We start from the raw sequence: 16,733 nt of genomic DNA, 5'->3' as shown, positions 1-16,733 counted from the left end.
TCCCGACCTACCCGGGGAACTCTGCATCGGGACAGAAGAAACACCTCTAACACCGTCAACATCTCGCCGCATCCTCACTACTCAACTAACCAATACCATCCACCAAATATTATTATCAATGTGACAGTAATTAAAGTCTATAGTTCGTGAATAGGGTTGAACCACTGTTGGCTAATACCGATATAAAGGACTAGTTATATAGTAGTATAACTGGCTTATAAGTTGCCAGAGAACAGAAGTTTAACTAGCTAGTATCCTATTCTAGAAGGTCAAAAGCAAAATAGCTGATGCCGTGTAATAAGCATGCTGTTCCAACACATCTGAGGAATCCGGGTCACGGAGGAAAAGGGTGAAGTCAGGGTATTATCAATCAGGTCATGAAGGAAGAGGGGGGACTAGGGGTACGGGATCTTTGTAACTCTAGATTTCTCAGTTGCGTGACTCCATCGGCACTGTGGAGACGATCGAAGCACTCAAGAACCTTCCCCCCGCGAACCCAACGCTAGCCCTTTCCCTAGCAATCCACACCGAAACTTGGTAACCCTCATCTTCTTCCAGCCCGTGTCGACGGTCAACGTCGCCCGTGGAGGTCTCCATCTCGTGCTGCTGTGTTAGACCGCCGGTTCTCAGTTCTCACCACTATATATACTTACACACACTCCGCGAGCCAGGGAAAGCAAGCAGAGTTCATCCAACACGTACGCGCGCGCCCTCTCATCGCGGCGCATCCAATCCAACCGCACTCCTCTCGTCTGATCGTTCTGCCCGGCGCCGCGCAATACGACCAAGCTATAGGTACGTAGGTAGCTAGGGAGGGTGAGCGATGGCGGGGGAGATCGCGCCGTCGGGGAGCCGGCGGAGCTGGCTGTCCGCCGCGTCCATCTCGCGGTCGCTGCGCGCGGACCCGGACGACCCGTTCCGGCGCTCCACGGCGAGCCACGACGACGGGGACGACGAGGAGAACCTGCGGTGGGCGGCGCTGGAGAAGCTGCCCACGTACGACCGCATGCGGCGGGGCATCATCCGGAAGGCGCTGGACGGGGGCGAGGGCGGCGGCGGCAGGCTCGCGCCCGACGAGGTGGACATCGCCAACATGGACCCGCACGAGGGGCGGGAGCTCATGGAGCGCGTCTTCAAGGCCGTCGAGGACGACAACGAGCGGCTCCTCCGTCGCTTCAGGGACCGGCTCGACCTGTGAGTGCTATCGACGTGTGCATGCAAGCAAGCGCGCGCGTGCGTAGTCGCACAGTTTGACGCGTGCGCGTTCATGTTTTCGAACCTAACAATTTGTGGTCAATCTAACTATGCATGCGAATGGCGCAGGGTTGGCATCGATCTTCCGCAGATCGAGGTGCGGTACGAGCACCTGTCCATCGAGGCGGACGTATACGTTGGCAAGCGCGCGCTGCCCACGCTGCTCAACGCCGCCGTCAACACCCTCGAGGTATTTCGCACATTAATCAACTTGCTCTCTCTCTCTCTCTCTCTCTCTCTGAAGGAGTACGTACGTGCACAGCAGCAGTTCCTGTGTGCACCATAAATTTTTTCCGAGGTTTGCCACGTTTTCCCGAGGTTTGATTCTTCGATCGCAGCCGTTCGATCGCCATCGCACGCTGCCAAGCTTGAAGTCCCGGTGAAACCTGCTGAAAGGGACTCGTGTGTTACGCAGCCAAGTAGACAGATTTTTCCCTTCTAGACAGCGTGGAATTCCCGTGCATGAGCCCAAGCTCGCCCGGTCGTTGCACGCACGCACGTGTTTGCTTACTTGACTGACTCTGTGGAAATGTCGTCGCTAGACTGTGGGAGGCCGGGCTATCGGAGGGAGGGGTGCAATACTCTTTCTGCAGCGGCCACGTCAGCTGCACAAAGATTAAGATACTCATCAGCCAATTGTTTTCCTTGATGGTTAATCGCAGGGGCTCATCAGCCAATTCGGTTCGTCGAACAAGAGGACGATTAAGATACTCAAAGATGTCAGCGGCATCATCAAGCCGTCGAGGTACACTACAGATCCTCATAATCCGGTCGCTTGTGGAACCTTTTAAACTAACCACTGGTAGTTCGATTCATATATATAAGGCCATGCAAAAAAAAAAAAAAAAAAAATCTTAGGTATGGCACTACAATACATACTGCATCAAATAAACTGCAAACTTTTGCAATCATAAGTCCCAAGTTTCAGTGATCTGATCTATATGGCTTTTGCAACTATGTCAGGATGACACTTCTTCTTGGGCCTCCATCATCTGGGAAAAGCACGCTTATGCGAGCGCTAACTGGGAAGCCTGCTAAGAATCTCAAGGTCGCACATTCATTCATGTATTTTCATCTACTTCTTCTGATTATGTATACTTACCATACGCCGCATCCCTCATTTGCTTCTGCAGGTGTCTGGCGATATCACGTACTGTGGCCATAAGTTTTCGGAGTTTTATCCTGAGAGGACTAGTGCATATGTCAGCCAGTATGATCTACACAATGGAGAAATGACTGTAAGAGAGACAATGGACTTCTCAAGACGATGCCTAGGTATTGGTGCCAGATATGATATGCTGTCGGAATTAGCTAGACGGGAGCGAAATGCAGGCATTAAGCCTGACCCCGAGATTGATGCTTTCATGAAGGCAACTGCAGTCGAAGGAAAGGAGACTAATGTTATGACAGATCTTACTCTCAAGGTGAGATCGTCTAACTTTCCGCAAGCTAAAATAACATGGTTTAAAGCCTGCAGGCTTCAACTTGACCATTTGTTTCTCTTCCTGACCTATTAGGAACAAAGTCTCGTGAGAATCTGTTTTTTCCTTATTTAGCACGCTTGCTTTAACAGGAAGTAGACATACCACAGTGATAGTCACAAATAAATTGAATCTCCACAGTTACCGTCGATTTATCTGTGCTGACTGAGTTTATAATCACTGCAGATTCTTGGGCTTGACATTTGTTCTGATATTATTGTTGGTGATGAGATAAAAAGAGGCATTTCTGGTGGGCAAAAGAAACGTGTGACAACTGGTATGTTTGTACATCATGCCATTCAAATATGAAAGATAAGATTTGTAGTTACTTCATGAAATCCTATAACTATTCACTATAATCACTATAACCGTGGCATAGAGGATTCTCTATACGAATTGCAGCATAAACAATAAGTTATTTTCTCAAATCATAGATTTTCCGAGTCCCATGTTTATGTTCTTTTCTCCAGTGGTGGAGCTAGGATATTTCCCTGTGGAGTCTAGTTATGCACGGAAGAACCCTGTGGACTCTACTCCTCACATGTTTTACTTGATCAGTAGATTGCACAATATACTTCAACTAAGAAATCAAAATAAATTTGTGGGATCAGTATATTTGATGACTCTGTTGCTGCCTTCCTCTGTTAAATTACTGCTAAGTGGATTGTTTCTGTGTGATATTGAGTATAAGGAATCCTGATGTTAAATTTCTTGGACTTCTGTAATTGCTTTGGTTGTAGGTGAGATGCTAACTGGACCTGCAAAGGCTTTGTTCATGGATGAAATATCTACTGGGCTTGATAGTTCTAGCACATTTCAGATTGTCAAATACATCAGACAGATGGTCCATGTGATGAATTATACAGTCATGATCTCCCTTCTACAGCCTCCACCTGAGACCTACAATCTATTTGATGACATCATTTTACTATCAGAAGGTTACATAGTTTACCATGGGCCACGGGAGAGCATCCTGGAATTCTTTGAGAGTGCTGGTTTCCGGTGCCCTGAACGGAAAGGAGTGGCCGACTTCCTTCAAGAGGTGACTTCCAGAAAAGATCAACAACAGTATTGGTGCCACGACCAGGAACATTATCGTTATGTTACCGTCCCGGACTTTGTGCAACATTTTAAGACATTCCATGTTGGCCAGAAGCTCCAGAAAGAGTTGCAAGTTCCTTATGACAAATCTAAAACACATCCTGCTGCTTTGACTACCAAGAAGTATGGGTTATCTAGCTGGGAGTCTCTCAAGGCAGTCTTGTCCAGAGAATGGTTGCTGATGAAGCGCAACTCCTTCCTCTATGCATTCAAGTCTTTTCAATTGTTCATATTGGCACTTATAACCATGACGGTGTTTTTCAGAACAAAGATGCCCCATGGGAAGTTTTCTGATAGCACCAAATTTAATGGTGCTTTGGCTTCTTCTTTGATCACAATCATGTTCATTGGTATAACTGAGATGAGCATGACCATAAAAAAGCTACCAGTATTCTATAAGCAGAGAGACTACTTGTTCTTTCCAGCATGGACCTTTGGACTTGCAACCATAATCTTAAAGCTTCCTTTTTCATTCCTGGACTCATTTATGTGGACGTGTGTTACATATTATGTTATGGGTTTCGCACCTGCTGCTGGAAGGTAGCTGCTCTACTTCTCTGTTCCCTCAGTTCTACACTTTTAAATGTTTGTATATATCGAAATTTTTTATCAGTTTTCCATTTGACAAGTTCCTCTGTCTACTGTTTTCAGGTTCTTTAGCCAGTTTCTAGCATACTTTTTAACACATCAGATGGCTGTGGCCATGTTCCGGTTGCTAGGCGCAATTTTGAAGACAATGGTTGTAGCCAATACATTTGGCATGTTTACGCTGCTTATAGTTTTCATGTTCGCAGGGTTTCTCATCCCAAGACGTAAGTGTGTCTTCTTCTAAAAAAGAGTTTGTCATTGTGGAAAATGTATTTTAGTCCCCATGGCCCACTAAGCTAGCTAATCACAGTTGTGGTTTGCTAAAAAAAGTGATGCCCATGAAGGCTGATTGAAACTTTTTTTTTATTGAGACTTCTGCCTTACGTCCTCTAAAAATTCTTGTGTGAATTGTGAAGTACTGTTTCTTATCATGCCACTTGATACTTATGTGTACAGAGGACATTAAACCATGGTGGATCTGGGGCTACTGGGTATCTCCCATGATGTACAGTAATAACGCCATATCAGTCAATGAATTCCTTTCCAGTAGATGGGCCATTGTAAGTTTCTATGAACGCAAAAAAAATTCTTTTCTAAATGTAATTCTTTCTCTATATTAGGTACAGACAAAGCAATTAGTGTACTCCTAGATGGATAATTTAAATATAGATATGCCAAATTGTCAACAATTCAAAGAAAAAAAAATCAGAATATGTATATTTTTTCACCTATATTAGTTTCTAGGATGTTGATATGCCTAATTATTTGTAAGCATAGGAATATCTTAAACTAATGTCACATTTTAACTACAGCCAAACACTGGCGGAAGCATTGTGGCACCAACGGTAGGGAAGGCTATTTTGAAGGCTAAAGGCTACTTTAGTGGTCAATGGGGGTATTGGCTTTCCATCGGTGCCATCATAGGATATATTATTCTTTTCAACGTTCTCTTCCTTTGCGCTCTTACATTCTTGAGCCGTAAGCCTCTTTCTTTTTCTTGTATTGCCACTAGTTTGATGCCTAGGTGAAGCACTTACATACTATTTCTCCTACAGCTGGCGGCAGTTCAAATACTGTAGTTTCTGATGATGATGATGAAAATGAGCTGGAAAAAGAGTCAACAAACCAAGAACAAATATCCCAGATTACCCATGGTAAGATAGCAGCAAACGCCTCTCATTCATGTTTTTCGATCCTCAGTGCTTTTCTGATCTTCCTAGGATTCTTTCAACAAGGCCCGTCCGGATGGGAATTCTACTAGAAGTTTCGAGGAAAGGAAGCATCCACTCTCACTGGATGTTTTGTTTCCTACGAAATTCCTATGAGAATCCTACATTCGAGGAGGCCATAAATAATGAAATAGATTGATTCCTACGGCTCGCAATTATCTGCAATCATTATGATTCATGAAGCATACATTTTTGTTTCTATTACTATTAATATATGTATCTACCATCTCATTATCTGCCCTGGTGTTAGGCACAAATGGAGCAGCAAACAGGAGAACCCAGACAGGAATGGTCTTGCCTTTTCAGCCACTTTCACTTTCTTTCAACCACATGAATTACTATGTTGACATGCCTGCTGTAAGTTGATCTTCTAAAAAGATATTCCAAGTTTTGACATAACTAGATCATGCAAAGTTGATGAAACACATCATAGTTGGAGCAGAAATTCACTTTACTTGCTTCCTCTTATAGAAAACTATTTATATCTTCTCTAGCCTGGTGCCTTTGAGTCATTAGATAATACTACCTTGAACTAAGCCATTACTTGCTACTAGTTAAATGAATCAAGAAATGCAGTCCATATATTAATGCCTGATACAAAATATCGCTTTGCAGGCAATGAAGGAACAAGGTTTCACGGAAAGCCGCCTCCAGCTGCTATCTGATATTAGTGGTGCATTCAGACCAGGTGTTCTGACTGCATTGGTTGGTGTCAGTGGTGCTGGAAAGACCACTCTAATGGATGTACTGGCAGGAAGAAAGACAAGTGGAATCATTGAGGGAGATATTAGGCTTTCTGGTTACCCTAAGAAACAAGAAACTTTTGCCCGCATCAGTGGCTATTGTGAACAAACTGATATCCATTCACCAAATGTTACTGTGTATGAATCTCTCCTTTATTCTGCTTGGTTACGCCTTTCCTCAGAAGTTGACAACAATACTAGAAAGGTATGTGTTTATTTATTTTTGATGTCTGTATTCTATGTGCTTATGCCTTCATTCTGCTAGAGAAAAATAACTGTGGTAATCATAATTTTTGAGTGTCAGTACTAAGTACTGTCCATTAACTGATAGCATGCTTATCGATCTAAAGTTTTTTTTTGTGTCGAGAAAATCGTGTACTTTATGAACTCAATTGAAAGAATAAGTTACTTCTTCCTTAAAAAACATAGTCAAGTATTTTCTCTACTTAATACATTTCCCAAGTTCTGACCGCAATAAGAATAGTTTGACATGTCACAACCAAACCTTGACTTAGCGAATACATCCTTTCAAGATGGTTTGAAGTGAGGTAACCCTGAGCCTAGAATGGATTAATCATTTGGTCTTTGTTATGCTGATATATCAATAGTACCAGTTTTTAATGCACAACATGAGTTCATTTTGGATTTTTTTTATATGTAGTTCAAAATACATATTAGTTGTTACCCTGTTGTCGCATTACTTGGTTTTATTCGAATTTGTACAAGGCCTGCTAAGCAACGATGGTAGTGAAGAAAAGGTTCAGAATTCTATATCTTTTGAGTTCAAAGCACTAGTTGTTCTGATAAAATTAATTTCAATGTAGATGTTTGTGGAGGAAGTTATGTCATTAGTTGAGATTGATGTATTGCGTGATGCTCTGGTTGGTCTCCCTGGTGTTAGTGGGCTATCAACTGAACAAAGGAAGAGACTGACAATTGCTGTAGAACTAGTAGCAAATCCTTCAATTATATTCATGGATGAGCCAACTTCTGGCCTTGATGCTAGAGCTGCAGCAATTGTCATGCGTACTGTGAGAAATACAGTCAACACAGGACGAACCGTCGTTTGTACGATCCATCAGCCCAGCATTGATATTTTCGAGGCTTTTGATGAGGTTCTTACATTACTCATACTCTTAAGCTCTAATACCATATCACTATTTTTGAACTCCGCGAGAATATACTGAAAAATGGTTGTGTTTTTCAGCTTCTGTTGCTGAAGAGAGGAGGACGTGTCATATATGCTGGCCAACTTGGCGTCCAATCCCAAATACTAGTTGATTATTTCGAGGTGAATTGTCTTTGATGTTATGTTTCAGTTTGGGATAACCAAGTTAAAACATTTCATATTGCTAAAATTGGTTACGAATCAATAAATAATTTTGGCACATGCAATTCTACTCGGTAAATTCAGAAAATAAGAGAAATATTTGAGGTATACAAAGTTGTGATTAGTCGCGTGGAACTCTGCATTTTGGTTAGGAGAGTTGCTACATTGTACTATACTGTTTGAAGGTCTTTTAGGCCGTAATTCTTCTGTAATGCATAATGGCATAGAAGCAAACATGTTAATCATTGCTTCCATTGGTGTGTACATTATACAATTCAATAAAACTAGCAATACATTATGATGTAAAGTCAATTTTTTTTGTACAGAACTAAATTTAAACCCTAAAAAGTAGCTAAACAATTTGAGGCAAATTCTTTGCATATCTCTTCAGGAATTAACTGGGAGTAGAGTCAATCGTGCTGAGACAACCTGAACTTAAGGTGAAATAACAAAAGGATAATTCTAGAGAAATTTTACGGTGGTCCAAAATTAATATGAGCCATCTATTTTTAGAGTCCAACGATCCAGATTAGTCAGAATACTACTCATTTTCTACTAGTAGTATAGGTAGTATATGTGAGTAGTATAGTAGTATTAGGGTTATTTTGGGAAGAAAAATACGTTGCATAAAACTAATTAACTGCAGTTATGTGCCTCTAAATAGAGTAATATTTCATTGTTATTTTAACATTTTAATCTGTCTTCGGCATGAGAGTTCATTTGCTACCCATCGGCTAGGGTTAGCGATCCGATGTTTGCGGCGTCAATTTTTCTATTAGCAAAAGCATGATAGTTAATTTTAACAAAATTGCCACAATTACCAAAATATCCAATTATATAGATCGTCGGATTAGATTTATACTACCTTTTACCTCTAGGTAGTATGGACCACCGTAAAAGAGCTCTAATTCTAATGTCTAGCGTTCTCCTGCAGACAATTCCAGGTGTTCCCAAAATTACAGAAGGATACAACCCAGCAACATGGATGCTGGAAGTCAGTTCTTCTCTAGCTGAGGCTCGCCTGAATGTTGATTTTGCTGAAATTTATGCAAATTCTGCTGCTTACCGGTAATATATGTGTTATGTTTTTATAACAACAGTTTGTTGGTAAATTTGTTTTTTGCTTTGACACTATTTAGACCTTTAATTCTTTGAGCCTTAAACAAACAAAACAATAATTTTCTTCTTCTTACATTTTATAATGAATATGTTCAGGAGCAATCAAGAACTTATTAAGGAGTTGAGTGTTCCACCGCCGGGGTACCAGGATCTCTCATTTCCAACTAAATATGCCCAGAATTTCCTAAATCAATTTATGGCAAATGCGTGGAAGCAATTTCGATCTTATTGGAAGAATCCACCCTACAATGCCATGCGCTACCTTATGACAGCTCTATATGGTATTGTGTTTGGTACAGTCTTTTGGCGCAAGGCAAAGAATGTGTATGATCCTATTTCATGTTATGTTGTTTTCGAATTTCATTCATTCATCTGTTCTAATTGCCTCAGTTCATGAAATATTTTTAGATTGACTACCTGCCATGCTAATGATTCTTGGTCGATCTATCCCCCCCCCCCCCATTTGTACAGAAAAACTGAGGTGGACCTGATGATCCTACTTGGAGCCACCTATGCTGCTATTTTCTTCATTGGAGCTGCAAATTTGCTATCAAGTCTACCTGTTTTTTCTATCGAGAGGACAGTCTTCTACCGTGAAAAGGCAGCTGGGATGTACTCTCCACTGTCCTATGCATTTGCGCTGGTAATTTTTGAATACCTTTTCTTGACATGCATTAACTGAAATATGGTCATCCCAACATGTATTAGTCTTGTTCCAAACATAATCACTTGAACCTATGGAACACAATAGAGCATATTCGTTTTCCTTTTCCTCATCTTATATTACATGTAATTGTGTTTCAACTCTTGGATACGCAAATTGTCTACTCAAACTTTGAATCTGATTGATGTGTGCAGACAGTTGTGGAGTTTGTCTACAACACAGCTCAGGGTATTCTTTATACTATCCCCATCTATGCCATGGTTGGCTATGAGTGGAAGGCAGACAAGTTCTTCTACTTTCTGTTCTTTATCATCGGGAGCTTCATCTACTTTACACTGTTTGGCGCAATGCTGATCGCATGCACTCCTTCCCAATTGCACGCAAGTATTCTTGTTTCATTCACTCTCACCGGTTGGAACATTTTCGCCGGATTCCTTATTTTCCGACCGGTAGGCATTTCTACGAGCCATGGTGTCACATCACTCCACATAGACACATGGTACTAACCGTGTCCTGAGCTCCTGCTACATCTCTGAAAATATATATTTCAATCTTGTAGGCCTTGCCTATTTGGTGGCGGTGGTTCTACTGGTGTAACCCGGTGGCCTGGACCATCTACGGTATCTTGGCCGCGCAGTTTGGCAACATTGACCGCCTGGTCACGGTTACAGGCGACATCACCAGTATCATGGTGAAGGAAGTCTTGAAACAAACACTCGGCATCAGGCACGACTTCCTCGGCTACGTTGTGCTGGCGCATTTCGGCTACATCCTCCTCTTCGTCTTCCTCTTCGCATACGGCACGAAGGCCTTGAACTTCCAGAAACGGTAGGAGGTGACTGGCAGAGGATGCGGGTCTGGGAACGCACCCTCCTGCGGTCCTGCCCCCAAAATGTATGCATTGCACTCGACTACCAGCCATTTTTTACGAGTGCAAATCAGAATTCTGCAATCTAGTGATAGCCTCGTCGAGAGAGGCTCGTGTTGCATATCAGATATAACATGTAGTTAACATTGTACTGAATCACAGTGTATTAATGCCCTAGTTTTTTTTTGTTTCAATTTCTAAAGCCCAAATATATGTTCCAAAAATGTCAATCTTACTCTTAGCATGTTCTAATCTATTTGAGCCATTAGCGCTGGAATGACTAGGACAAAGCATAAATCAGTAATACTGAGGTTTCTTTGGAGGCAAATATCAAATTTTGAAATGGGCAAATCAAACCCGTACCAACTTTTAAGGGTATTTGTATTTTTCTTTTTTTTTAAAGGAACTAAGATCACGTGGCCCTTGTGTCCACGATCCCATGCCGTTGAGCGTTTAAAGCTCTGAGAGCTCACATTTCTTTGTAATCCTTTTGGAAGCGAAAATATATTTCTTTTCGATGGAAAGGAATCCAATTCCAATCGCAATTCGCGAATCGCGAGGGCACAAAGCTGCTTTAGCTTTTCGTGACCCACGAGTGTCTTCCTCTACCATCGCATCGCTGCTTCTAAGCACGCATTAGCGTCAAAAGATCTTCTCGAAATCCACGCCACACTAGAAGGTCAGTGCTCTTGCACTCTTTTAGGACAGGGGTCAAGAAACCAAATGCGGCTTCTTGGTGGATGAGCTCTGCTGCAGATTCCCCGCCATGGCATCGCCAATCAGACGGTAGCAACCATATGATCTTTTCTTTTGAATTTTGGGAGCGCAGGGCTCAGAGTTTACTGGAATTCGACTGTGTGTTTCTCTTGCAGGTGAGGGATGAGCTCCGCTCGCCATTTCGTCCACTCGAGCATTTTGTCGAACAGCTGCTAAGCAGCACCAGAGCAAGAACGCATCTTTTGGGGGTACGGCAGGAGGAATCAATGGACAGGTTGGGGTTTCTTGATTCTAAGAGGCGAGCTATGTCGTTGGTCTGTTCCCCTCGAGCTATTCAGCGCATCGTTGGTTGTAATTTCGGGATTACGAATCAAGGATGAGTTCTCCCGGTTCCTGGGTACGAGCTCTGTTCCCCATTATCGTTCTCTACAGAGCTTAACTGAAGAGGCCCTTTAGACATCAAAGGTCGTCAAGAACACGATACCCTTTTCTTGGTTCATGGAGATGGGCTCTGCTCACTTTGCCGCCCTACTTCTGTGCGCCTGCATTTTTGTCAGTGGAACCATGGCAGATAACCAGAATGGCACCGGTAACCTCACAAGGCCGGCTGAGGTGCGCATCGGTGCGCTGTTCACGTTTGATTCGGTTATTGGGAAGGCGGTGAGGCCGGCTATTGAGCTCGCTGTTGCGGATGTCAATACCGATCCTAGCATACTCCCAGGGACCAAATTGAGTGTTCTTATGCAGGATACTAATTCCAGTGGCTTTGTCGGCACCATAGAAGGTATGAACTTCTTTCTTTCACATCAAATTTTGAAATTCGATCATGACTTTATCTTTTCTTTACAATTTAGTATCATATATAATAATTCAATATGCAGTTAATCTTCTTTGCCCTGGTTAATAATTTTACACGACATAACTAGTGATGCATATTATTAAGAAGAGTATATTAGTTTCGAGTGATCATATGGGATTAAAGTTTCCCACTTCTAGTCTACATGTGGAGAAAACAACATGAACTGATGCCTGAACTAGGAGCTGCGGTAGAAAGCTATGATGCACCGATACTGACACGTGTGCCCGACACGCGACACGACACGTATCGGACATGGCGATTCTCCATTACCCCAAATACGCCGATACGGCGACACAACTATATATTTTTATTATTATTATATATGTGTGTAAATTGAAGTTGCAAAACTAGGAGAATGTAAAGTTAGAAACTCAAATAGCCAAGTTCAAACAACCAACAGCAAGCAAGTAGAACACCCCAACACATGAGTTCAACTTAAATAACATTACAAGCTTAAGTTCCAATTTAAATAAAAGACACTAAGATAGTAAGATAGCATAAGACTCCTAGACTTCTTTACCCATATCTTGGTGGGCTGGGCTGTGTTGCAAAAGTGTCGGAGCCGTGCCGCAAAAGTGTCGGTTAATAAAATTCTTTATTTTTGAAATATAATTACCCGATACGCCATCGATACGCGTCGACGAAGTGTTGGAGCTATGTTGGTGTCGGACACTGATACAGCACCAAAGCGGAGTGTCGGTGTATCATAGGTAGAAAGACTATTTGTATCTGTCTGCAATTTGCTATCTGTTTTCATTCACTGTTATTCCTGTATTTCAGCAATCAAGCCGTGTTTGTATTTCATCCTTTTACTTCTTCTTAATGTAATGAAACACAGCTCTCCTGCGTTTTCAAGAAAAAACAAGTGATAGTTTGCTATTAACTCCAGCATTGTAATTGTGTTAAGGTTAAAATGAAATTAGGCTTGGAAGTTCCAAGTCCTGCCATGGAAAATATGCAATAAGTCTGTAAATTATTGTTCTTGTGACTAGCATACTTAGAAAGTTGAATTTGACTGCCTTTTTTTGTAGATAATAGAGAAGTTTACTTTGTTTATTCTTGTTAAATTTAAGTGATTATACAATGTAACTATCCTGAATTGGAAGCCTGAGAGATTTTAACAGCAGTTTTTCTTGTCCAGTATTGCAGCTTCTAGCTAAAGAGGTGATCAGTGTATTAGGTCCACAATCCTCAGCCACTGCTCATGTCATTTCACATGCTGTTAATGAACTCCATGTCCCACTTATCTCCTTCGCAGCCTCAGATCCTACCCTTTCTTCTCTTGAATACCCTTATTTTGTGAGGGCTACGCTAAGTGATTACTTCCAAATGTGTGCTATTGCTAGCATCATCAGTCAATATCAATGGAAAGAAGTTATCGCCATCTATGTTGATGATGACTATGGTAGAGGTGGCATCACAGCACTAGGTGATGCCCTTGCAAAAAGGAAATCCAAGATAACATACAAAGCTAAGTTGCCACCTGGTGCTGCAAAGACTACTATCCAGAATATCTTGATGCAGGTGAATGAAATGGAGTCTCGAGTCTATGTTGTCCATGTAAACCCTGACTCTGGTCTCAATATTTTTTCTGCTGCAAAATCTTTGGGGATGATGAGCAGTGGCTATGCATGGATAGCAACAGATTGGCTTTCTGCGGTGATAGATTCTTCCGAGCATGGTAATCCTGATGTGATGGAACTTACACAGGGTGTTATTGTGCTTCGGCAACATATCGCTGTTTCTGACATTCAGCATTCGTTGTTGTCCAAATGGAATAACCAGACCAGGAATGGAAGTCCGACCTTGAGTTTGTACACTATGCATGCTTATGACTCTGTATGGCTAGTTGCTCATGCTCTTGAGCAATTTCTTAGTGATGGGAATGCGATTTCTTTTTCTGCAGACCCAAATTTGATAGTTACAAAAGGAAGCAGCCTTCAGTTAGATTCTCTCAAGATTTTCAACAACGGAGATAAATTAATGGAGGAAATGTGGCGTGCGAATTTCACAGGGGCTTCTGGACCAGTTCAATTTACTTTGGACCGGAATTTGATCCACCCAGCTTACGATATCCTGAATATTGGTGGTACAGGTTTAAGAACCATTGGGTATTGGTCAAACTTTTCCGGTCTGTCAGTTGTTGCCCCAGAAAACTTAAATTCATCTAGATTGGACTCTCCAACCAACAATATACAGCTCCATGGTGTTGTTATATGGCCTGGTCAGACTTCTGAGAAACCTTGTGGTTGGGTATTTTCGTATCATGGGAAACCTCTGAGGATTGGAGTGCCTCTCCGGATGAGCTACAAAGAGTTTGTGATGCAAGACAATGGACCTGATGGAGTAAAGGGGTTTTCAATTGATGTTTTTAAAGCTGCGATAAGCTTGTTGCCTTACCCTGTTACATACAAGTTTGTTTTATTTGGAGATGGTTTGAAGAATCCCAGCTACAGTGATCTTGTTCAGAAGGTTTCTGAAAATGTGAGTAGCATTCCCATAGTTTTCAATTTTGAAATTTATAATAGGTTAGTGCCTTGAATATATTGTCATACAGATGTTCTTAATTCTGTTTTCCTGCCCATTCAGTACTTTGACGCTGCGATAGGGGACATTGCTATTGTGACGAATAGAACAAGACTTGTTGATTTTACCCAGCCGTATATAGAATCGGGTCTCATTATCGTTGCTCCAGGAAAGGAGATTGAATCAAATGCTTGGGCGTTTCTGAAACCATTCTCCTTCCGAATGTGGTGTGTCCTAGGTGTTATCTTCCTCTTTGTGGGTACAGTTATTTGGATACTTGAACACCGCACTAATACTGAGTTCCGTGGACCTCCAAGGCAACAAATTATGACAGTGTGCTGGTTAGTATTTGCATTTGTTATCTCTCTTTTTACCTCTTATAATTTTTAAACTTATTGTTCTTTATTGAATGCATGAAGTTTTTGTGCTCTTTCAGGTTTAGTTTCTCTACAATGTTCTTTTCACACCGTAAGTGTTGAAGTGAAACTAGTCAAAATATTCATGGGTTTCTTAGTTCACTCTCATATCCTCCTTTCTCGTTGCTTTACACAGGAGAGAACACAGTTAGTGCTCTTGGTAGATCTGTGCTGCTGATCTGGCTCTTTGTTGTGCTCACTATTAACTCAAGCTACACGGCAAGCTTGACATCACTTCTCACAGTTCAGGAGCTGACATCAGGGATACAGGGCCTCGATAGCTTGATCTCGAGTTCAAGTGCAATTGGCTATCAAGTTGGATCTTTTTCCAGAAACTACCTTGTGGATGAGCTCAATATCACTGAGTCCCGTTTGGTGCCACTAAACAGCCCATCAGATTATGCAAGAGCACTAGAATTAGGGTCAGGAAATGGTGGTGTTGCTGCAATAATTGATGAGCTTCCATATGTTAAGATCTTCCTGTCAAGATACTGCAAATTCAAAACAGTTGGTCAGGTTTTCACAAAAAGTGGATGGGGATTTGTAAGTGAATTTTCCATAATCAAATAACTCACAATTATCTCTTTAGAACATCTTGTGATTGTACTGTATTATGTTGCAGGCCTTACCAAGAGACTCCCCTCTTGCTGAAGACTTGTCAACAGCAATCCTGACACTATCGGAGAATGGCAATCTCCAGAGGATCCATGACGAATGGTTAACTGGAACAGAGTGCGGTGCAGACAGTAGCGGGGTTGGGTCGAACTCCTTGAGCTTGTCAAGCTTCTGGGGCCTCTACCTCATCTGTGGCCTTGCATGTGTACTTGCTCTTGTGATTTTCTTCCTTCGCATATTTTGTCAGTACAGCAGGTACAATAGCCAGGTTGAGGTTCAGTTTCCCGAACCTCAGATTATAAATCGACCAGCAAGGTTAACCACCATCAAGTCATTGATCTCTTTTGTTGATAAAAAAGAGGAGGAGGTGAAGAATGCTCTCAAGAAAAGACCTAATGGAAATCAGCAGCCAAGCATTGGCAGTACAGAAGAACAATCTACATTACCACTATGACATCGTCATGAGACATGACTAACAATAATAAAAGAATATGCAATCCTGCACTGAAGTGGTTGTGTTCAGAATTCCATGGTCTGGTTTGTGATGAAGGGGTTTTCTTGTCTGAGGTTTCTTCTCACTTCTTACTACGAAGGTATGGCAACGAAAGCAGCTTCAGAGTACTTTCTCTGGAGAAATACATCAACATTTAAGTTCCCAACAGCAACAAATCTGAATCTCCTAGCAGCAATTTCTGGGAGTGATAGCATTCGGTTGCAGTTTCCACTTCTGCCAGGTTGGCCTTCTTCTTTTCGAAGTGACTTCTACCAAAGTTCATGTAGCCATCTGAAGCATCTTCCAAATAAGTTGAGAAGTTGGAATCTATGTTTGGTGTGGTATGTGGCCAGTTGTGCATGTCCTTTTTAGAAGTAATACCCATCTCTTCCACAGCGACTACGCAAGGAAACCATTTCAGAGCAAAAGCTATGACCTCTCCCATTTCAAAAGACTCGCATCCACTTCCATGCAACATTCTAAATTAACATTCTGTTCTGAATTGAAGCATTTAGATCAGAAAAGATAGAGAACAATTGATGTACCCTATTTTGTATCCTTAACTGAAAATAAGCCAATTTATTAGAGATAAAATCTCTCTTGTATACCAAAAATAGAACGGAAATTCTATACAAGAGAGATTTTATCTCTATTACATGTTAACTGAAAATAAGACAATTTATTCTTAACTGAAAATAAGCCAATTTACATGTTAACTCTTCATGCGACA

The 16,733-nt window shown here is 41.7% G+C and overlaps 2 protein-coding genes across 2 annotated transcripts; both read left to right on the top strand.

The window, feature by feature from the left end:
* The first annotated feature begins 664 nt into the window (after positions 1–664).
* Positions 665–10,743, top strand: LOC133892435 (ABC transporter G family member 43-like). The gene is made up of 20 exons (XM_062333206.1): positions 665–1,194; positions 1,324–1,444; positions 1,917–1,999; positions 2,218–2,302; positions 2,388–2,678; positions 2,922–3,012; positions 3,476–4,376; positions 4,488–4,648; positions 4,881–4,984; positions 5,237–5,402; positions 5,480–5,578; positions 5,904–6,010; positions 6,269–6,601; positions 7,221–7,511; positions 7,604–7,687; positions 8,661–8,794; positions 8,942–9,169; positions 9,317–9,488; positions 9,704–9,958; positions 10,069–10,743. Exons 1-20 carry the CDS (start codon positions 824–826, stop codon positions 10,339–10,341), a joined length of 4,350 nt encoding a protein of 1,449 aa, XP_062189190.1. The 5' UTR covers positions 665–823; the 3' UTR covers positions 10,342–10,743.
* A 148-nt stretch (positions 10,744–10,891) lies between these two features.
* On the top strand, positions 10,892–16,590 carry LOC133893595 (glutamate receptor 3.4-like). Its single transcript, XM_062334655.1, has 7 exons — positions 10,892–11,163; positions 11,250–11,878; positions 13,095–14,437; positions 14,543–14,820; positions 14,916–14,947; positions 15,032–15,438; positions 15,518–16,590. The coding sequence occupies exons 2-7, from the start codon at positions 11,593–11,595 to the stop codon at positions 15,962–15,964; spliced, it is 2,793 nt and encodes a 930-aa protein (XP_062190639.1). The 5' UTR covers positions 10,892–11,163; positions 11,250–11,592; the 3' UTR covers positions 15,965–16,590.
* Positions 16,591–16,733: the final 143 nt, after the last annotated feature.

This window comes from Phragmites australis, chromosome 15 (assembly GCF_958298935.1).
Source record: "Phragmites australis chromosome 15, lpPhrAust1.1, whole genome shotgun sequence".
NCBI classification, from domain to species: domain Eukaryota; kingdom Viridiplantae; phylum Streptophyta; class Magnoliopsida; order Poales; family Poaceae; genus Phragmites; species Phragmites australis.
The sequence above is the reverse complement of the archived record's forward strand: the minus strand, read 5'-3'. Positions and strand labels throughout refer to the sequence as shown.